The 24,303-nt window shown below is 38.8% G+C and overlaps 1 protein-coding gene across 1 annotated transcript in view; it reads left to right on the forward strand.

Annotated features, from left to right (window-relative positions):
- LOC134317833 (acylamino-acid-releasing enzyme-like) overlaps window positions 1-14,174 on the forward strand; it is a 34,690-nt gene extending 20,516 nt beyond the window's left edge. The window contains exons 14-23 of the mRNA XM_062998555.1: window positions 263-314; window positions 1,252-1,340; window positions 1,522-1,660; window positions 3,592-3,675; window positions 3,874-3,954; window positions 5,269-5,357; window positions 5,647-5,837; window positions 6,611-6,713; window positions 13,288-13,394; window positions 13,677-14,174. Of these exons, the coding sequence (XP_062854625.1) occupies window positions 263-314; window positions 1,252-1,340; window positions 1,522-1,660; window positions 3,592-3,675; window positions 3,874-3,954; window positions 5,269-5,357; window positions 5,647-5,837; window positions 6,611-6,713; window positions 13,288-13,394; window positions 13,677-13,782 (1,041 nt within the window). The 3' untranslated portion in view covers window positions 13,783-14,174. The remainder of the gene's footprint in view (window positions 1-262; window positions 315-1,251; window positions 1,341-1,521; window positions 1,661-3,591; window positions 3,676-3,873; window positions 3,955-5,268; window positions 5,358-5,646; window positions 5,838-6,610; window positions 6,714-13,287; window positions 13,395-13,676) is intronic.
- The last annotated feature ends 10,129 nt before the right edge of the window (window positions 14,175-24,303 follow it).

A 24,303-nucleotide genomic window follows, 5' to 3' on the forward strand; every position in this document is an offset into this window, starting at 1 on the left:
TGGATATCACTAAAGAATCAACACAATAATATGCTTTTAAAAATAAATTTGTTGTTGCCTTTCGTCCCCATATTATTAAGGCACTGTCAACCTTTTTGGGACATGTTTAATGAAAAAATATGTTAATGTGTTAAAAATAAGCACTGTTTAGTAAAATGTACAGAAAATGTACAAATGTCTTGCTTTCTGTTATTTTTTGTTCAGCATTATACATACTGTCTCAACTAAACTGCAACATGTGTGTGTTTCTCTTTGTGTGCAGGACCTTCTATTAATTGATACTTCAACAGGGCAAGTCACAAATCTCACCTCCAGTACGTTTTTTTTTTTAAACTTATTATTTTCACTCCATTTGTTTTATGTTACTTGGGGTTTAGGATTATCAGGATAACAAGGTATGGTGGGGCAGGCAGGGGCTACCAGAGTGCTCAAGCAATTTCTGCAATTTCCCTCTGGGATCAATAAAGTATTCTGATTCTGATTCTGATTCAAGGGATTTAAGTACAGATAAAGTCCAAAAGGGAAACACTTCTAAATACTTAATCACCATTATAATATCACCTGAGCCAAAAGAAGAATACACATATTCTTAAAGTCCAATACACTATGTGCATTGCATTCACAGTAAAAACCATGTCTCCATAATGATGCTTAATAAATTCCCTGTTTGTAAGTGGACTTATTTCAGTGCATAATAGTTTCTCAGTGTAAAATGTATATTGTTTAAATGCTTAACATTTTTCTGTTTTTAAATTGAATGAACTGCAGTTTTTGTTCGGTATTTCAAAAGGTATGCATCCTGGTATGGGTGCAGAAATTATGTGTGCCCACTAAGGGGGTCAAAAGTGTTGGGGTGTGTGGGAAGGGGATACCCCATTACACCTTGACTGTTAACAACAGCAATCATTCAACAGTTACTCATTTGTCGATTATTGATATATTATTAACATCCCCATATCAGAATGCTGTATAGGCAGCTTTTGATAGATTAAAAACTGCACTTCATTTCTTTGCTGAGACAGCTATCATTTGTGTCTGAAAACAAAATATTGGCAAAGTATTTGCCAACTTTGTTTCAGGGGCTGATTTGCATGCTAACTGGAGACTTATCTAAATTCTAAATGTGAATGTAAACGTACATGGATTAACAGAATACAATCCGGATACAAGACATATAAAATAGCCAGAATGTCAATAGGGTCTTTGTGCAGTTGTAGATGATTTAACATTTTAGCATTCTTTTTTTTTAAGAGTCAGACATGGGAAGTTGGTGCCTACTAACTATTCATAAGGATTTGCTGGTGGTCAGCTGCTCATCCCCCAACTGTCCTCCAAGCCTGGTAAGAGAAATATCCATTTTTAGTAAGTTTATTCAATAAAGGTGCTATTGAGTTTATAGTTTCAGTTATTTTCATAGATTTACTATTTTAGTACTGAGACTTTGCTTTTTATGTGTGCTGTGGTTTTGGAGGAAAAGGAAACACAGCAATGCATGTTTATTACATGATGTTCTCTCTGTAGAGAGTGGGCTTTCTGCCAGCTAGGGGTATAGAGGAAGAAGTGGCATGGGTGACCCTAGAGGACGCTCAAACACAGCCTGAAATTGACTGGCAAATTCTTAGTTTTAGCCCACCTGCTGAAGAAGACAACAGTCAATATCGTGAGTTTTGCAACTACTTTAACAGAGGAGGGGGGGTGAACTAACAGACAAACATAACAATAAAGGACATTATAGATTCAGATAAAGAAAACATCTGCCTTTTATGACATACAAGCCACTAATTCTTGTTTATGATCTATTACTAACCACAATAATGTTACATAATGCAAGCTAACATACACATAATCAAGAAACTACATATGTATAGGTGCATGTATCTACAAAATGCAGATTAAAATTTTTTGTAAAAATGCATTTTAACCTTCAAAAGGCATTAAATTATACATAAATTTTTTATTTGTAATTGTCTTTGAATATACAAAATAGGGATTTACTTTATCCTTTTTAAATTTAATACAGAGCTTTTTAAAAGACACTTACAGAAAGTCTGAATAGAAATTTTCTATAAAAATTATTAACAAAATTGTCTGAAAAAAGTGGGACACACCTTGCACTCCAGACGACCTTTCACATTATACGAGGGTTCTTCTCTTTTTTTTTTTACACTATTTATTAAGAATTTCAAAAACAAATTACATCACTTTTTAATGTCATCAACAAAAATGTTTTAGTTGAGTGTGTAGCCACTGATACACTGCTGCTTTCACATCATCAGATGAAAATCTTCTTCCCCTTTAAGCGGTCCAAAAATCAGATGGCACTAAATCCGGACTATAGCTCTCTCTTCAAAAAAAACTTTTTGAAGATCCCTTGTAGATGATGCTATCTATACACCACAAGCTCAGTCATAGTTTTCTAATTAACTAATATGTTAGAGAAAAGCATATTTATATTTTTTTCAACACCCCCCCTTCTTGGATTAAAAATATTTTCCCGTTGATTTTGGCAACAGTTACTTGTTTCATGACACCCACACTGGTTGAATACCTCCTCTGATACATGTGAAACCACAGGCCACTTTCTGCTGTCAAGTCAATTCTGAATTCTGACTCCTGGCGACCATATGAATAGTTTTTCTCCAGAATATCCTATTATTGTATGGGTTTTCAGGCTTCTTAATGGGTTGTTTATTGTTTTTGTCATTGTATTAATCCATGTTGTTGCTGGCTGTCCTCATTCTGGTTTACCTTCTACCTTTCCAAACAGAATTGATTTCCAATAAATTGCTTTTTTCTCAAAAGTCTTTATAAGCACCACAATTTTTCCTAAAATTTTTCCTGTCCAGCTTTCATATTCATGAAGACGCAAAAACAACAATAAAAAACTATATCAGAATCAGATGGCAGGCCAAATAGGATACTTAAGAACAAAACAAACTCCTGGCTGAACGTCAACACAAAACAAAACTTCCTTTAGAAAAATGCAGTGATTAGGTAGCATACACCAGAAGCCAAATCGGACATACCTTTTTAAGGAGGAGAAGAAGCTTCATTATGTGACACTTGCCGAATACCTGTCTCCACTGGACATATTCTAACTGACTGACTTACAAGAGCAGCAAATGAAATCTTCAACAAAGTTAAAGCTGGAACAGTGCTCAAACCCTTTACCAATATAAAACTGAAGCACACATATGAAGACAGACAAAACATGCTAGTGCTAGGAATCTTAAGTAAAAGAGTCTTAAGTAAGCAACAAAAAGATACCTTGACCTCTGACATCATCAAATTGGAATTCTTAAGATTTTTTTTTTTTCCCCAGAAAAAGCGCTTCAGGCATTAATCATTATATTTTTTTATCTCTGCCAGAATACAGCATGTCTCTGTTTCTACAATAAAAAAAAATCTAAAGTAGTAAATAATAAAGTAATAATGAAGCCTGGATTTAATGGGAAAAAAAACTTTTTAATATGCTACATTATTGCTTTAAGGTGATCAAATGAAAGATTTTATCAGTTTTGACAAATACAAAATGTAGCATTTGCTTTTTGTCATTTTATTACTCTAATTCCTCTTTCTCGACAATATTAGCTGGTCTGGACTTTGATGCCATACTGCTGAAACCAAAGGATGTGAAAGAGGGGACAAAGCTACCACTCATTGTTAACCCACATGGTTAGTGCTGGAATGTTTTCATAATATGGATGTAAATAATAATAATAGTGTAAATATACCTTAAAGTAATATATTAAAACATTACAAACCTAAAAAGCTGGAAAAAAAACAAAATTAGTCAAAACATACTTATTTTATAGGTGGTCTGAGTTAAACATTTCTTTTACGAATCAAAACTTTGTTTTATCTATTATCCAGGTGGACCTCACTCAGTGATGGTAACTGAGTGGCTCTTGTCCACAGCAGTTTTGTGCAAGATGGGTTTTGGTGTCTTACAAGGTGAGTAACATTTGCCATCGATTTTTAAAGTTTGCATTTGTAATTAACATTCAAATTTTCTTTTTCTGTAACTGACATATTGGAACTTATTTGTTTATTTTGGGATTTTTGAAAATGTAAAAATATACAAAATCTACTGGATTGAAAATGTACATTTAATAACCTGGATTCTTCATTTGTTGGTCTAAAATTCTATACAAAGCCATTTGAGTTGCATTTTTCTGAAATTACTAATTGGTGAACTGACTACAGCTAGTAACTTCCCTGTGCCAATATAAACTGGAATAAAATGACTGCATTTGACTGAGCCGTAAGCCATTTTCAAGCAACTTCTGGCCACATAGTCAAATGTATTATGAACTGTTCCTAAGTAGTAATTACTTCAAAAAGTTGTTTTGCTGAGGTCACTACTGCAACTCCCTCCTGACAGGGGCTCCTATGTTCACTATTAAAACCTTGCAACTCATTCAAAATGCAGCTGCTTGCCTGGTTTTTAACCAACCTAAACACTGCCACATCACCCCACTGCGGCGTTCTCTTCACTGGCTTCCAGTAGCTTCCAGTAGCATTCAACCAGTGTTTTAAACGCATTTAAAACACTGATGCTCGCCTACAAAGCCAAAAATGGACCAGCCCCAAGCTACCTTTAAGGTCTAATAAAACCCCGCTCTGTACCACGCAACCTCCGTGCCACTAGTCTCGCTCGACTTGATCCTCCACCCAGAACTTGAGGAAGACAAGCATCAAGGCTCTTCTCTGTACTTGCACCAAGTGGTGGAACGAACTTCCCTTGTTTGTCCAAACATCTCTTGCTGTCTTAAAAAGTTGATTAAAAACCCACATCTTTACTAAACACTTAAGCTGACATGTACTTACTTACTAACACTCTTATTCATTTTTTGCACTGAAAAAAAAATAAAATAAAATAAAAAAAAAAACCACTTTGGTTCTAACAGGGATTCATCAGATTTATATTCTTGGACTTATATACAATGGAAGCACTTCTGTAAGTCACTCTGGATCAGCGCGTCTGCTAAATGCCGAAAATGTAAATGTTTGAAGCACCTCATCCCCAAAATCACAATCACACTACCTTGCACTTGTGGCTACTTTTGTGCCCATTTCTATTTTACAATGTACCAACATCTCCACTGTGTTGTGTCACGTGTTACTCTTCATCCTATTACCTAATTTTACTAAAGAGTATTAAGTAAAGCAACATAGAAAATGCCTGGTCAGAGGAAGTCTTCTTTAGAATGATTTGTATAATTTTGTCTGATCCTCTGCGATTAATACAGTGTGTGTTGTTGCCAGTTAATTATAGAGGTTCTCTAGGCTTTGGTCAGGACAGCATCCTGTCCCTGCCAGGAAATGTTGGCACCCAAGATGTCAAGGATGTACAGGTGAGCACAAAAACACAACACAGTAATGAAATCAATGATTTGCAAACATGTTTATCACTGCCTAAAAGCTATTTGTAATGCCACTATATAAATGTTGGAATGGGGACTTTTTTCTGTGTTAATTGTTGCAATTGTTTGGCATTTTAATGTTCATATCACAGTTCACTTTTCCACATTAACTGATTCCAAAAGTATACATTAAATCAATGCTTTGCTAAAGTGGGTTTAAAAGTTTTTGAGAGAGCTACATCTAACTTTAATTTTTCATTTTGTTCTGTTTGCACTCCAGTTTGCTGTTGAAAGTGTTTTAAAGCAAGGTGACTTCGACAGAGAGAAGGTTGTGGTTACTGGGGGCTCTCATGGTGGATTCCTGGCTTGTCATCTGATTGGTCAATACCCAGATTTCTACAAGGCATGTGTGGCTAGGAATCCAGTCATCAACCTGGCATCCATGATCGGCAGTACTGACATTACTGACTGGTAATAGAACTCTTGCTCTTTCAGTGGGACTTTGTACACCAATGAGCCATAACCAGTTTTGTAACAATTTTTTCATGTCACAGTCAGGGATATATTGGGTTGATGGTAGTAACTCGAATACACTTGTTGAATGCAGCAGATCATCATAAATATCTAAGTGACTTTGCTAAGAGCCTAATAGTTATAGCCCAATGACTGGATTGAAGTATCTCAGAAACAGTGAGGGATGCTTACAGGCAGCCATGGTGACTACCCACCGACAGTGATCTAAAGAGAGACAAGCCACAAACTGCTGGCAGGTTGTTGGGGACCCAAGGCTCGTTGATGATGGGGTATATGAAGTCTTTGGTATCTCGTATGGACCAACAGAACAACAAATGTTGCTCAAATTGCAGATAATTTTAAAATTGGTGTTGAAGTGACTGATCACAACACACAGGGCATTGAACCATTCTGTGTATGAGGCTGCATAGTTGCAGGCCAATTTAAGTTCCCATGCTAACTGTCCACCGCTAAAAGCACCTACAACAGGCACACAGCCATCGGATTTAGACATCAGAGCAACAAATACACAAATATTGTTGAAAGCAATAAAGTTATACTTGCCCTCACTTAGAAAAAAAACATCTTGCTTTCGTGCGCATTACTTGTTTCTTAAAATAATCACAGAATGTGAAACTCAGTGGCATGGTCTGTTATACAAGGTGACAAGATCTGTCACAGATCTGTCACGCTTTTTCACTTCTTCTTTTGGTGTTTGTATGTCCTCACAGGTGCATGGTAGAAGCTGGATTTGATTATAACACTGATATCATGATTAGCCCAGCCATGCTGGACCAAATGTTAAACAAGTCGCCCATCAAGCATGTCACAAAGGTCAGTTTCTGGACCCCTTTATATTGTTTTATAGCTAATTACAGGATAGTAACTAAGCACCATCCAGATAAAGCTTTAGTTGGCATATATATAAAATTAGAATATCAGGAAAAAGTTTATTTATTTCAGTAATTCCATTTAAAAAGTGAAACTTGTATATAATATTTATTCATTACACACAGGCTGATATATTTCAAATGTTTATTTCTTTTAATGTTGATGATTATAACTGACAACTAATGAAAACCCCAAATTCAGTATCTCAGAGAATTAGAATATTGTGACAAGGTACAATAATGAAGACACCTGGTGCCACACTCTAATCAGCTAATTAACTCAAAACACCTGCAAAGGCCTTTAAATGGTCTCTCAGTCTAGTTCTGTAGGCTACACAATCATGGGGAAGACTGCTGACTTGACAGTTGTCCAAAAGACGACCATTGACACCTTGCACAAGGAGGGCAAGACACAAAAGGTCATTGCTAAAGAGGCTGGCTGTTCACAGAGCTCTGTGTCCAAGCACATTAATAGAGAGGCGAAGGGAAGAAAAAGATGTGGTAGAAAAAAGTGTACAAGCAATAGGGATAACCGCACCCTGGAGAGGATTGTGAAACAAAACCCATTCAAAAATGTGGGGGAGATTCACAAAGAGTGGACTGCAGCTGGAGTCAGTGCTTCAAGAACCACCACGCACAGACGTATGCAAGACATGGGTTTCAGCTGTCACATTCCTTGTGTCAAGCCACTCTTGAACAAGAGACCGCGTCAGAAGCGTCTCGCCTGGGCTAAAGACAAAAAGACTGCTGAGTGGTCCAAAGTTATGTTCTCTGATGAAAGTAAATTTTGCATTACCTTTTGAAATCAAGGTCCCAGAGTCTAGAGGAAGAGAGCAGAGGCACAGAATCCACGTTGCTTGAGGTCCAGTATAAAGTTTCCACAGTCAGTGATGGTTTGGAGTGCCATGTCATCTGCTGGTGTTGGTCCACTGTCTTTTCTGAGGTCCAAGGTCAACGCAGCCGTCTACCAGGAAGTTTTAGAGCACTTCATGCTTCCTGCTGCTGACCAACTTTATGGAGATGCAGATTTCATTTTCCAACAGGACTTGGCACCTGCACACAGTGCCAAAGCTACCAGAACCTGGTTTAAGGACCATGGTATCCCTGTTATTAATTGGCCAGCAAACTCGCCTGACCTTAACCCCATAGAAAATCTATGGGGTATTGTGAAGAGGAAGATGCGATACGCCAGACCCAACAATTCAGAAGAGCTGAAGGCCACTATCAGAGCAACCTGGGCTCTCATAACACCTGAGCAGTGCCACAGACTGATGGACTCCATGCCACGCCGCATTGCTGCAGTAATCCAGGCAAAAGGAGCCCCAACTAAGTATTGAGTGCTGTACATGCTCATACTTTTCATGTTCATACTTTTCAGTTGGCCAACATTTCTAAAAATACTTTTTTTGTATTGGGCTTAAGTAATATTCTAATTTTCTGAGATACTGAATTTGGGGTTTTCATTAGTTGTCCGTTATAATCATCAACATTAAAAGAAATAAACATTGGAAATATATCCATATTTATATTTCTATTTATATTTCACTTTATGAATGGAATTACTGAAATAAATCAACTTTTTCATGATATTCAAATTTTATGACCAGCACTAGTATGTGTGTATATACAGTGTATCACAAAAGTGAGTACACCCCTCACATTTCTGCAAATATTTCATTATATCTTTTCATGGGACAACACTATAGACATGAAACTTGGATATAACTTAGAGTAGTCAGTGTACAGCTTGTATAGCAGTGTAGATTTACTGTCTTCTGAAAATAACTCAACACACAGCCATTAATGTCTAAATAGCTGGCAACATAAGTGAGTACACCCCACAGTGAACATGTCCAAATTGTGCCCAAATGTGTCGTTGTCCCTCCCTGGTGTCATGTGTCAAGGTCCCAGGTGTAAATGGGGAGCAGGGCTGTTAAATTTAGTGTTTTGGGTACAATTCTCTCATACTGGCCACTGGATATTCAACATGGCACCTCATGGCAAAGAACTCTCTGAGGATGTGAGAAATAGAATTGTTGCTCTCCACAAAGATGGCCTGGGCTATAAGAAGATTGCTAACACCCTGAAACTGAGCTACAGCATGGTGGCCAAGGTCATACAGCGGTTTTCCAGGACAGGTTCCACTCGGAACAGGCTTCGCCAGGGTCGACCAAAGAAGTTGAGTCCACGTGTTCGGCGTCATATCCAGAGGTTGGCTTTAAAAAATAGACACATGAGTGCTGCCAGCATTGCTGCAGAGGTTGAAGACGTGGGAGGTCAGCCTGTCAGTGCTCAGACCATACGCCGCACACTGCATCAACTCGGTCTGCATGGTCGTCATCCCAGAAGGAAGCTGACGCACAAGAAAGCCCGCAAACAGTTTGCTGAAGACAAGCAGTCCAAGAACATGGATTACTGGAATGCCCTGTGGTCTGACGAGACCAAGATAAACTTGTTTGGCTCAGATGGTGTCCAGCATGTGTGGCGGCGCCCTGGTGAGAAGTACCAAGACAACTGTATCTTGCCTACAGTCAAGCATGGTGGTGGTAGCATCATGGTCTTGGGCTGCATGAGTGTTGCTGGCACTGGGGAGCTGCGGTTCATTGAGGGAAACATGAATTCCAACATGTACTGTGACATTCTGAAACAGAGCATGATCCCCTCCCTTCGAAAACTGGGCCAAGTTTTCCAACAGGATAACGACCCCAAACACAACCTCCAAGATGACAACTGCCTTGCTGAGGAAGCTGAAGGTAAAGGTGATGGACTAAACCCAATTGAGCACCTGTGGCGCATCCTCAAGTGGAAGGTGGAGGAGTTCAAGGTGTCTAACATCCACCAGCTCTGTGATGTCATCATGGAGGAGTGGAAGAGGATTCCAGTAGCAACCTGTGCAGCTCTGGTGAATTCCATGCCCAGGAGGGTTAAGGCAGTGCTGGATAATAATGGTGGTCACACAAAATATTGACACTTTGGGCACAATTTGGACATGTTCACTGTGGGGTGTACTCACTTATGTTGCCAGCCATTTAGACATTAATGGCTGTGTTGAGTTATTTTCAGAAGACAGTAAATCTACACTGCTATACAAGTTGTACACTGACTACTCTAAGTTATATCCAAGTTTTATGTCTATAGTGTTGTCCCATGAAAAGATATAATGAAATATTTGCAGAAATGTGAGGGGTGTACTCACTTTTGTGATACACTGTATATATATATATATATATATATACTGTGTGTATATATACAGTGTATCACAAAAGTGAGTACACCCCTCACATTTCTGCAGATATTTAAGTATATCTTTTCATGGGACAACACTGACAAAATGACACTTTGACACAATGAAAAGTAGTCTGTGTGCAGCTTATATAACAGTGTAAATTTATTCTTCCCTCAAAATAACTCAATATACAGCCATTAATGTCTAAACCACCGGCAACAAAAGTGAGTACACCCCTTAGTGAAAGTTCCTGAAGTGTCAATATTTTGTGTGGCCACCATTATTTCCCAGAACTGCCTTAACTCTCCTGGGCATGGAGTTTACCAGAGCTTCACAGGTTGCCACTGGAATGCTTTTCCACTCCTCCATGACGACATCACGGAGCTGGCGGATATTCGAGACTTTGCACTCCTCCACCTTCCGCTTGAGGATGCCCCAAAGATGTTATATTGGGTTTAGGTCTGGAGACATGCTTGGCCAGTCCATCACCTTTACCCTCAGCCTCTTCAATAAAGCAGTGGTCGTCTTAGAGGTGTGTTTGGGGTCATTATCATGCTGGAACACTGCCCTGCGACCTAGTTTCCGGAGGGAGGGGATCATGCTCTGCTTCAGTATTTCACAGTACATATTGGAGTTCATGTGTCCCTCAATGAAATGTAACTCCCCAACACCTGCTGCACTCATGCAGCCCCAGACCATGGCATTCCCACCACCATGCTTGACTGTAGGCATGACACACTTATCTTTGTACTCCTCACCTGATTGCCGCCACACATGCTTGAGACCATCTGAACCAAACAAATTCATCTTGGTCTCATCAGACCATAGGACATGGTTCCAGTAATCCATGTCCTTTGTTGACATGTCTTCAGCAAACTGTTTGCAGGCTTTCTTGTGTAGAGACTTCAGAAGAGGCTTCCTTCTGGGGTGACAGCCATGCAGACCAATTTGATGTAGTGTGCGGCGTATGGTCTGAGCACTGACAGGCTGACCCCCCACCTTTTCAATCTCTGCAGCAATGCTGACGGCACTCCTGCGCCTATCTTTCAAAGACAGCAGTTGGATGTGACGCTGAGCACGTGCACTCAGCTTCTTTGGACGACCAACGCGAGGTCTGTTCTGAGTGGACCCTGCTCTTTTAAAACGCTGGATGATCTTGGCCACTGTGCTGCAGCTCAGATTCAGGGTGTTGGCAATCTTCTTGTAGCCTTGGCCATCTTCATGTAGCGCAACAATTCGTCTTTTAAGATCCTCAGAGAGTTCTTTGCCATGAGGTGCCATGTTGGAACTTTCAGTGACCAGTATGAGAGAGTGTGAGAGCTGCACTACTAAATTGAACACACCTGCTCCCTATGCACACCTGAGACCTAGTAACACTAACGAGTCACATGACATTTTGGAGGGAAAATGACAAGCAGTGCTCAATTTGGACATTTAGGGGTGTAGTCTCTTAGGGGTGTACTCACTTTTGTTGCCGGTGGTTTAGACATTAATGGCTGTATATTGAGTTTTTTTGAGGGGAGAATAAATTTACACTGTTATATAAGCTGCACACAGACTACTTTTCATTGTGTCAAAGTGTCATTTTGTCAGTGTTGTCCCATGAAAAGATATACTTAAATATCTGCAGAAATGTGAGGGGTGTACTCACTTTTGTGATACACTGTATATATATATATATATATATATATATATATATATATATATATATATATATATATATATATATATACAGTATATATATATATATATATATATATATATATATTAGTGCTGTCATGCGATTACAATTTTTAATCGAGATTAATCACGATTAAAATTTTAAATCGCATGACAGCTAATAATTAAGCAAAAATTGAACAGTTATGCACATTTCTATTGCATAAACCATTTCTATATGCAACACCAGTGGTGTAACTAGGAGCTCAGGGGCCCCAGTTAAAAAAAAATAAAAGTTGGGCCCCCTCAACAAATTGCATATGCTGATGGCTAAACAGAATGATTAAAAAGTCACTCAGAAGTTACAGTTCATGCCCCTGGTATTTTTAATGCACAGTTTTAGTTTTTTTAGTTGTACTTTGTAATATAATAAAAATGACTTGGTGAGTGCAGCCAGGGGGGAGGTGGGGGGATCCTAGTGAGGTGAGTGGTTGAGTTCATGTCGTGGAGGACCCCAGAAACCCCCCCTCCCCTTTCCCTGGGCCCTGGTGCTTAAGCTTTCTGGCTAACCCAGAAATCATGCTTTCAAAATATTTTAATCTAATGTTATGCATCAATAACAAAACACAGATATGATTATTTCACAGATCTATTAAGAAAAGCTTTTAATACTGTGTTGTGCAGAAACATGACTGGGAAATATTGTTCTAAATTACCATTTAAACACCTATAAATACCTAAAACAATCAAGTTACCAAACATTATCTATAAGTTATTGACTAGCTATAAAAAAGTGTTAATTAATAGTCCATGTAAACGCTTAGTCCATATAAATATCAGATACAAATGTGTTTTTAAAAAACTACAAACATCACAAATATAAATTATGTTTATAGCCATGTGATAGAATAACCAGAATAAACTGTAGAGATGAAGCATTACTCAGTTTTACTTCTGTATCAAACAGTACCCGAGGGAAGGAGGCGGAGCTACGCGGTTTTGATGGACAGGTCTAGCAGCCAATGGAAATACTTGTTACAGCGATTGCGTTATTTCATTCATCTTTTCATCAACACGTAAAACCGCTAAAAGTAGTAGCAGTGATCCATTTAACAGCAGTGTTTGTAAAGTCCCGTGTACATCCAAATTCATCTGAAATACAGTTTATTACCACAGAGACACATATTTACGTGGCACAAACAGCCAAATAAAAATAGTTAGATTAAAAATTTAAATCTTTAAAAAATGTAACGCGTTAATCGCGTTAATTAACGCGTTAAACAACAGCCCTAATATATATATATATATATATATATATATATATAGCATATTTGAAGGACAGATCACTACAGGTCACATATATAAACATTTGTTACCTTTTATCAGTCATTTTAGTTTTAATTTTATTTACTTATGTTCTACCATTAAAATGAAAGGAAGAAGCATGTGGTCACAATATAAAACAAAAAAAACTGTCCATTATGTGTAAAATTATGTACTTAATTTCCCCAAGGGGATCAATAAAGTCTCATCTAAAATCAATATACAGTATTTTTACAATGGAACTTTCTAGTCACACTGAATTGTTTGAGCTGCCTGAAAGTTCCAATCAATATTTAATATCTTTTTCTAGGTGAAGACTCCTGTGCTGCTCACCCTGGGAGAGGATGATAAGCGTGTGCCTAATAAACAGGGCATTGAGTATTACAGAGCTCTAAAGGCCTTACAGGTACCAGTAAGGTAAGCAAAACAATAAGTCCTGTGACTATATACACTATACAACCAAAAGTATATGTTCACCTCTCTTAATTATTGAGTTTTGATGTTTTAGCCATACCAGTAATAAAAAAAATTTAATGCCCCTTATCCTGAATGGCCATATAGTTTATTTCCACAATTATACCAACAGAAAGCTTTATAAAACTGTAACAAAGAAGAAATCTTTAATTGTTTTGATTTATACATTGTAGGAATATTCACGCTTTATTTCATGCTTGCATTAATATACATATTTGTTCATAGGTTGTTATGGTACCCAGGAAACAATCATTCTTTGTCCAAAGTCGATGCAGAATCAGATGGATTTATGAACCTGGCACTGTGGATCATCCAGCATATCTTTCCTTAATCACCACAGACATACTGAAATTACATATTTAAATTTTGCGCTGAAAAGGTTGAATGATTGGAATTGACATGCTAACATTGTGAGTGATAGCAATGAAACTTAAGTTTTGAATGGCAGAGTCGTGCCCACATTTAACACTAGGCATTACTTAGAATACTGCATCAAGACTAGTAAATGAGCACAAAATCTGAACACTTTTTGTAGGGATCTACTGTTCAATAACGGTCATCAATGTGATATACCAATCGTGTAAGTGACTTTATTCTCTGCAGTTATAACCCAAAAATGTCACTGATATGGCATTAATGTTTGGATGTACAGCACTTACATTTGGTAATTTCTTTGATTTCTGTTTTGTATTCCTTTTCAAAATAAAATTTTAAAAAATTAAATGTTTTGCATTGTCATTTCACACATTCATCAATCCCAATTCAAAAGAAGTGTGGACAACAGGACAAAAAATTAAACAGGTTAGGAATTTCTTTTTTTTTCTTTTTTTTATTGTGTCAACATTTTTGGCATTGTGAATTTTACATTTTCTGTTACTGTCATTCAGTGAATATCTGTGAAACTTGAAAAGACAAAACATTTGCAGGACCTTCTAAATTGCAGCCCATGTTGGCCTACGTTTTTTTGTACTTTCTGAAATAATAACTTCTACACCAGTGATGGCATAGTTACCTTGAAAAAGTAATCTGATTACTCCTTTAAAAAGTAACTTAGTTACTTTATGGATTACTTGATTTTAAAAGTAACTAAGTTAGATTACAAGTTACTTTATTAGTTATATAATGCGGAATATTTCAAAGATATTCCTTGCAATACTTTATCATTTGGCTGCCAACTTGTGTGTACTGATGAGACTCAATTGAATCCCAGAACATGCTAGTGTGAATGCATGGAAAACAAATTTTAATTTTCTTTCAAGAATATGATACAGACTGACCAACACTATTACGCTAAATCAGCATTGAAAATTGACTTTACTTTTAATAGCCTTCTACAATGCTGGAGCTTCTTAAAACGGAAGATTTTCTTTTAAATAGAAGTGTTATTTACCTGCTATTAAATTGTTTTCCAACAAAATCCGCCCAATTTGGCGGATAATCGCCCAATCTGGCAACACTGGAATGCGCAGAGCCAGCTGGCGCTTTTACTCGTAGCGCGCCACGAATACTACTAAATAGTACTACTTCTGTAATTGTGTTGGTGGTTGACATTTATGTTGAGTGTATTACTGCACTGTTTTGGTGAAGAACTACTTATCTGAGGTGCGCTGCTCCTGCGTGCAGAAATGCTTCCACAAAAAAATTGCCGGCAAAGCGGTGGTGGGGGGGACAGAGGGGTGGCCGAAGATTACTTTATGGTGGTCATGGCAACCACTGGCCACCCTCTGGCTCCGCCCCTGCCAAGAAGAAAGCAAAAATATCTTTTCACTAAGGAAAATGACAAAAATAGTAACGCACAGTAACTTGGATAAGTAACTTTAATCTGATTACTGGATTGGAAATAGTAACGCGTTACATTACTCGTTACTGAAAAATGTGGTCAGATTAGAGCAACGCGTTACAGACCATCAGTGTTCTACACAACCCCAAATCATTGTGGATTCCTCCCATGTCCACTTAGCTTGAAGGTGTAAATGTCTCTGATCACTGGCAGATGACTGGACTTATTTTGTTTTGTTTTTTAAAAAAAAAAAAAAGCTTTATTTTTTATTTTCAAGTACATAAAACAGACTTAGAGGCAGGGCCGGCGCTAGGGGGGGGGGCTGAGGGGGGCAAGCAACGGCTATTTTTAAAATTATCTCTGAACCAATCACAAAAATGCATTTTGTTTTACAGCGTGAAGATATTTCCTTGCTTATTCCTGATTGGCTCTTTGAGTCATATAAAAATCGGCAGACTGCCCCAAACAGTTCAGTTCGGCAGTATGTTCTGTTAGTGTGAGCGAGAGGCAGGTATACTGGTAAACACTCTTCTGAGTTTAAACTGACTTCCACATGGTAATATTTGCTTAACTGTGGTTTTTCGTTGCTTTAATGTTACTTACCTCTTACATAGGTGTTGCTTAAATTATTTTATTAGCCGTTAGCGGTTAGGCTAATGAACTAATGGCAATTTAATTAAGGGGGCGTATTAAAATGAAATACAATTAGATAATCTTTTTTCTCCATTTACATAATCAACATGTATTTTTTAATCATTGGATTTTAAGTTTAAGTTCGAAAACATGCATTTTTATTTCTTTACCTCATACATCACTTTAAGCCAGTATCAATAGCTTGGCTGTCATCATTCATGCACAAATCAAGCCTTGAATATATTTCTGGCTTCAAAAACATGACTATCAACATGCCCCCTCATTAGGTTTTACTGCCCCCCCAAGCAAAGCAGTCCAGAACCGGGGCTGCTTAGAGGTCAACATGGTGTTTTGGTAAATATGAGACACGCCTTTGTGTTTCACTGGATGTGGGTTTCAGTTTTTTAACCGAAACCATTTTTGCTTGTTCTGTTTCTATTTATGAATATTTATAAACTCTGTTATGCGAGGCAAATAAGGCCTGCATTTCTGTTCGTGCACTGTTTCCAGTGACACTGGTTGCCACATAACTCCAAAGCATGATAAATTTTGTTTCTCCAAACAAATTGTTGGTAACTATGGTAAAATAGATCAGTTTTTACTTTGTCCACAGTACTTGTTTTTCAGATGCGGATTTAGGTAAGAAAGTGCTTAGATGCCGTAAACACTGAAAATCAAACACATTGAGACCGTGCAGATAAAAACAGCTCTTATCTGCCAAGACATGGATTTCTCAAGATGCTCTAGTTCTGTGGTATCTTGTACCAGGACATCTATGCTACTGGTAAACTGTCGACCCTCTTCTATTCGTACCTCCCTCCAATATCCAATTCTGATGCCTGAATGTCTTTTAAGGGGCTTTTGATGCTGTACAGAGTTAGCATGGGCACTGACTGCCCTGTGACTACATAGCTCCATACACAGAAGGGTTCGATTTACTGTGTTACACATTTACTTCATTACAATAAAATTATCTTCAATTTGGGTGCTCAGGTGACGCAGCAGTAAAACACACTAGAACACCAGAGCTGACATTTCAAACTCATCGGTTCGAAACTCTGCTCTGCCATCCGGCAGGCTGGGCGTCTACATGAACAACGATTGGCTGTGAACAACGAAGGGTGCCTGAAAGGACCTCATAACTGGTACAATTACGACACCTGCACAGAGTCGAGGGATAATGACAGGGTGTGTCTCTCCGTACACAAAGCTGATCCACATATGAACCCGCCTCATGCAGGTGAAAAGATGCAGTCGGCTACTGCTACTGTCAGAGGGGGCGTGTTAGTCACGACTTTCCTCAACCAGGGTGGAGAGCAACATAAGTTAAAAAAAAAAAAAATCTTTGAGCCTTAGAAGTCCTTATATTGGTCCATACCTTTTTTTTTAATTTTATTTATTTAATTTTTTTTATTAATATCTATTTTTTCCCCCCAATTTTTTATCCCTATTCTAGTCATGTCCAATTACCCTGATTGTGTCCTCTATACTGATTCGACTCTTTGCCGCTGACTGAGGACGCCACTCAACTGACTTGCGCCCCGTCCGGCACAAAATCAGTACAGACTTGCATTTTTCACCTGCACGAGCCCAGTTCATACACCGAGAGACACTGCGCACGGAGGGTCACACCCCCCTCAATGTTATTCCTCAGCCCTGTGCAGGCGCCGTCAGTCAACCAGCAGGGGCCGCTTTTGTACCAGTTATGAGGACCTATGCTCCGACTCTACCCCTAAGCCCGTGAACAACAGCCAAATGTTGTTCATACTGCCGCCCAACCCAGTCGGAAAGGTAGAGCTGAGTTTCGATACGATGTATCTAGAAACCCAACTCTGGTGTGCTAGCGTACTTTACCGCTGCGCCACCTGAGCGGCTTACCAGAACCTTTTTTAAGGGGCAAAAGTATTAAGAATATATTTGTAATGTTGTCACTGACCAACCTAATTGTAAATATGAACAAATTTTGATTTATGCAAAACATGCAAAACTAGGTCAAAGGTATGTTTATAACTGTTTCATCTCCTTTCCTATTTATTATACTTTTTAATCATTTGGGGGCTGAGGATACTAATTGTTACAGTTTTGCAAGTGTAATATAGCCCATTCTTGCTCAACTGCTCAACAGTCTGTGTTTGCTATTTTGGGCCTTACCCTATAGGACTGAAATTTCTCCAATTTCCTTGAATCCTTGAAGTAAGTAAGTAAAATTTATTTATAAAGCACATTTAAAATGACAGAGTCAACCAAAGTGCTGTACCATACAAACATAAAATACCGAGAAATATTAAAAAAAAAAAAAAAAAAAAAAAAAAAAAACATAAATAAATACTTAACAAGATTGCACAACACTTAAGAATCAAATGACAATTTAAAAAAGTGTGTTTTCAGTCTTGATTTAAAAACTGTAAGAGAGGGAGCAGACCTAATATTCAGCGGTAGGCTATTCCATAGCTTAGGAGCAGCAACTGAGAAGGCACGATCACCCTTCAGCTTCAGTCGTGACCGAGGAACAGCCAGCAGTAACTGGTCTGAAGATCTCAGAGACCTAGATCCCGAGTAAGAACTAAGTAACTCTGAGACATATGATGGAGCTTGCCCATGTAATGCCTTAAAAACAAACAAAAGAATTTTAAATTTGATCCTGCAGGAAACAGGAAACCAGTGAAGTGAAGCCAGAACCGGAGTAATGTGATCCCTTTTCTTCATTCCAGTCAACATTCTAGCAGCAGCATTTTGTACAAGCTGCAGACGTGACAATGATTTCTTGCATATACCCAGATACAATGAATTACAATAATCAATTCTAGAAGATATAAAAGCATGGATGACCTGTTCCAGGGCTTTAGCTGGCAAAAATGCCTTGATTTTTGAGATTTGTCTGAGCTGGTAAAAGCTACTCCTAACAACAGAACTGACTTGGTGATCAAATCTAAGTTCTGGGTCAAAGATAACGCCAAGATTTTTAACTGTAGTTTTCACATAGCTGGATAAGACTCCAAGCTTTCCAACGAGATTGTTTGTCAGTTTAGGTGGTCCAAGCAAAATAATCTCTGACTTCTGCTCATTTAATTGTAAAAAGTTGCTGGACATCCAGACTTTTACATCATTAAGACAACTGCTGAAGCAGCTTAACGCAGACATGTCATTGGGTTTCAGAGGCAGATAAATCTGAGTGTCATCCGCATATAAGTGGAACGATAAATTGTATTTACGAAATATGTTTCCAAGTGGAAGCATATACAGGGAAAAAAGGACTGGCCCTAAAATAGACCCTTGTGGGACACCACTACCAACAATAGCAGGTGAGGAGAAATAATTTCCAATATTTCCAACTGTCATTGTCCTGTCTTTTAAATACGATCCGAACCAGTCAAGCACTGTACCATGTAGACCAGCAGAATGCTCGAGGCGTTTAATGAGAATGTCGTGATCAACTGTATCAAAAGCTGCACTAAGGTCTAATAGCATCAGCACTCTAGCAGCACACAATTACCTGAGTCTACAGCCAACAGCAAATCATTAGTTACTTTGAGTAAAGCAGACTCTGTGCTATGTTGAGCCTTAAAACCAGACTGAAAAATTTCAAAAGTGTCATTGCAAATTAAGTGTGCAGACAGTTGAGAATATACAACTTTTTCAAGTATTTTCGAGAGAAATGTCAATTTTGAGATAGGTCTAAAATTACTAAAGACATTTGGGTCAAGGTTAGGTTTTTTTAAAAGTGGCTGAACAACTGCCTGCTTAAAGCAAGTAGCAACACTGCCTGTGAGCAAACTTACATTTATGATAGATAGGACACTCGGACCTGTCACATCAAATGTCTCTTTTAAAAGACATGAGGGGACGATGTCACCTGGTGAGTTTGTAGATTTCATCTGGGATACTATGTCCTTTAGAAAAGTGAATGAAACTTGTTCAAAATGTTCGAAAGAGACAGGACACTGAAAATCAAGTGAAAAATCATGTGCAAGGGGTTTTATAGCAGGTCTGATCTTCTGAATCTTATCAATAAAAAACTGCAAAAAATCTTCACATGCTTTAGGCGATGCAGTAGGACCAGAACAGACAGGGTCATTTAAAACGGAATTAATAGTATTAAATAATACTTTAGGTCTACTATAGTTGCGAGAAATAATTTCAGAAAAGTATTTCTCCCTCGCCGCCTTTGCCTCATTTTGGAATTGAATCAAACAGTTCTTTAAAATCTCATAGGATATTTGTAATTTGTCTTTCTTCCATTTTCTTTCAGCACGTCTACATTCTTGTCTAAGGACTCTGCTAGCTTCATTAAGCCAGGGCTGAGACTTAAATCTGCTTAATCTGATTTTAAAAGGGGCAACAGAGTCCAGAATAGAGGAGCAGGACAAATTAAAACGAGAGACCAGGTCATCAATTTTAACATTTAGTGGTGCTACCTCAATAGAGCTAGTAGCAGGGCTGTTCAGATAAGCTTCTGAGAACAGTCCTGCCGTGAGCGAATTAACAGGCCGATAGCGGTGACAAGGTATTTTAGCAGCAGATTTCTGGCCTGGTAACACAGCATTAAAAATAATTGGCTTATGGTCAGTAAAAGTTACATCCTCAATATTAATGACATTCATTTGGAGCCCACTGAAGAGAATTAAATCCAAAATATGGCCCATCTTATGAGTGGGACTATTAACACACTGCTTAAAGTTAAAAGAATCAAGGAGATTAATAAAATCATTGACCATAGGTTTTGTAGGGCAACATATATGAATGTTAAAATCGCCCAGGATTATTAGGCTGTCAGCCAATGGCATTATAACAGACAGAAAATCTGAAAATTCACTTAAAAAGTTACAGTTAGGCTTTGGAGGCCTATATATGAGGGCACACAAGGACTTGCTGAACTCAAACCTAAGCAGCTGAACCTCAAAGCTGGTGTACAACTGAGTTGAAAGAGTGTGACACTTAAGAGAATTTTTAAAGATCACAGCCACGCCCCCACCACGTCCACTGAGTCTAGGCATACTATAAAAACTGCAGTGATCAGGACAAAGCTCAATAAGTTGACTAAACTCACCCTCCTTAAGCCAAGTCTCGGTTAAAAACAAAAAGTCCAATCCATTTGCAATAAAGTAGTCCTTCAGGATAAAAGTTTTATTAGACAAAGATCTTGTATTGACCAGTGCCATTCTCAATGATACTGACTCGCCGACCAGCTGCGGTGAATAAGGCAGCTTCCGAAGATTTCGGTAATCCACACCGCGAGAATGACGCACGCAGGATCTTGAAGCGAAAGTGCACACTGGAAATGGACAGTCAGGGAAAACTCTCACTAAATTGCCGCTCCTCTGTTCCCCAAGACTCCAATGAATATGGAGATCGCGAACAGTTCTCGCATCATTAAGAGGTCGGTCCAAGTGACCAGTAGCGTGAGCCTTTAGGTGAAGCTTTAGCCTCACACGCAGCCCCGAGCGCTTACCGCGCTGTCTCCCACGCCTCCTCCGCTTAGGTACAAGGCACGGCAGCTGGGTCTCATAGCCAGAGACTGGGTGAAGAAAACGGGGATAAGCATAACCGCTGTGATCCCCGGTGTTATGGTTGCAATAGTTCATAACTTATTTGCTGTCTTGCATTAAGGAATCTTACGGAGCCCCTAAGGTGACATCCTCTGAAAAAAAAATAACGCGTGGCCACGACTTAGTAACGCGTTCCCACGCCTTATTAACGCGTGGCCACGACTTACTTAACGCGTTCCCACGCCTTACTAACGCGTGGCCACGACTTAGTAACGCGTGGCCACGACTTACTTAACGCGTTCCCACGCCTTAGTAACGCGTGGCCACGACTTACTTAACGCGTTCCCACGCCTTAATAACGCGTGGCCACGACTTACTTAACGCGTTCCCACGCCTTAATAACGCGTGGCCACGACTTACTTAACGCGTTCCCACGCCTTAATAACGCGTGGCCACGACTTACTTAACGCGTTCCCACGCCTTAATAACGCGTGGCCACGACTTAGTAAGGAGTGGGAATGAGATCGTGGCCACGACTTAAAAAGGTTGAAACAGTTGAATATTGTTTACTCTGTTTACTTTCTTGACTATCGTGTCAATAAACAGAATGGATGATTAAAGCATTGTACTTGCTTACTTTATATTTATTACATCTACAACAGTAGCGAACATTAACGTGTGTATAAACATTACTATGACAACTCGCATACGTCTGTGTGTGCGTAACAGTTCCGTACTGAAACATAAAACCATCACACGTTCCATACATTAACACATGTTGTTAGGGGAAACAGTTGAATGTGGTGTGATCATCTGTTACACCCAGGAGGGAGACTGCATATTACATCAAGGCTCCAAAACAAACAATCTACGGCTAACAACATGTGTGAATGTATAGAACGTGTGATGGTTTTATGTTTCAGTACGGAACTGTTACGCACACACAGACGTATGCGAGTTGTCATAGTAATGTTTATACACACGTTAATGTTCGCTACTGTTGTAGATGTAATAAATATAAAGTAAGCAAGTACAATGCTTTAATCATCCATTCTGTTTATTGACACGATAGTCAAGAAAGTAAACAGAGTAAACAATATTCAACTGTTTCAACCTTTTTAAGTCGTGGCCACGATCTCATTCCCACTCCTTACTAAGTCGTGGCCACGCGTTATTAAGGCGTGGGAACGCGTTAAGTAAGTCGTGGCCACGCGTTACTAAGGCGTGGGAACGCGTTAAGTAAGTCGTGGCCACGCGTTACTAAGTCGTGGCCACGCGTTAGTAAGGCGTGGGAACGCGTTAAGTAAGTCGTGGCCACGCGTTAATAAGGCGTGGGAACGCGTTACTAAGTCGTGGCCACGCGTTATTTTTTTTTCAGAGGATGTCACCTTAGGGGCTCCGTAGAATCTTTCTGAATTAAGACACAATTGTATTATGAAGTGTATTAGAAAGTCTGACCATTTTTGCTTGCAGACTGAGCTTCTGGTGTATCATTTTTTACACCCAATCATGACACCCTCACGTTATCAATTTACCTTCTTATTGTGGAATGCCTCAAACAGTATAATTTGAATATTCTACAGACTTTTCCTGCTTATTTTGCCCCATTCCAACGTTTTGAGTGTGTATCTTTTTTATTTAGCATCTTTTTTAATTAGTTTATATTTACAAAATATATGGCATATTTGAAAACTAAGGCTGCCCTCCACAAAGTTGAATCAGTTCATCTGGACACAAGTTTGTTGTAGAGATACGTTTCGTCACTCAATCCGAATGACTTCTTCAGTCTGAGCTGGTGTTGAATACCCCAACCTTATTTGCAGTTGATTTGCATAACGACCGATCACCACCCATTGCATAACAATGGAACTGGTGATCAGGTCCATATGAAATTCACAATGACCATTAATTACAATGGTCATGTGTGTCTTTCACACATGATTGGGGTAAAGCTCCAATTACGGCATTGTATGATGGTGAGAGATGTACTCTCAGGCCCCCTCCCCGGTTCAGAGATGGTCGTTCCCTCTTCACGTAAATGGCCTCTTTGACTCCACGTTCAAACCAGCGTTCCTCCTTGTCAAGGATCTGCACATCTTCATCATGAAATGAGTGGCCACTGGCTTGCAGGTGGGTGTAAACCGCAGAGTCCTGGCCAGAAGAGGTTGATCTTCTATGTTGTGCCATCCGTTTCGCCAGTTGCTGTTTAGTTTCCCCGATGTACAGTTCCCGGCAATCCTCCCGGCACCTAACAGCATACACTACGTTACTCTGTTTGTGTCGAGAAATTCTTAAAAAATTCTTAAATTTTTTTTTAACTACCCATCTTGCCAAGTTTAACCTTGTTACTGAGAAAATCAGCCTTTCCTTCTTTAAAAGCATGGCAACTTTAGCTAAGCATTAGATTCTGTTTAGAAGGAAGTAGTAATAATATTGGTAGTGTTTGACATTCAGATGCTGTCCTTTTCTCACATTTCCTGGACATCTGTGCTGTGAGTGCTGTATTCTGTGTGCTCCTGGTGCTCTTGGTTTGGCTGTTTCACTTCTGCTAATGAGCGACAGCTGCTAACACTATAATTTGTCTGATTACTTTTTCATAATAAAAAATGAAAGATCTGAAGCCTCAGAATTACAAAGGACGATACAAAGGCTTTTTGGTAAGTCAGTATGTTTGATTTTATAGAATTAACTAGCAATAGTCTGTAGAAAAGCTAAAGCTAACATACATATAACATACAGAAACTATATCATGCTGTTTATGCAGACAGTTTAACTATGCTAGTGTTATATGATTTAGGTTTAACAGTTATGGTTTTTTTTGTAACCAACTCTTGTAAATATACAACACTGATGTACAATGTTGCAGAACTCCCATTTCATTTTAAAATATAATTGACATTTTAGACTGCTGTGAATGTTTATGGATACTAGAAATATAAATATTTTTGTTGAC

Source organism: Trichomycterus rosablanca, chromosome 7 (genome assembly GCF_030014385.1).
Source record: "Trichomycterus rosablanca isolate fTriRos1 chromosome 7, fTriRos1.hap1, whole genome shotgun sequence".
NCBI lineage: Eukaryota > Metazoa > Chordata > Actinopteri > Siluriformes > Trichomycteridae > Trichomycterus > Trichomycterus rosablanca.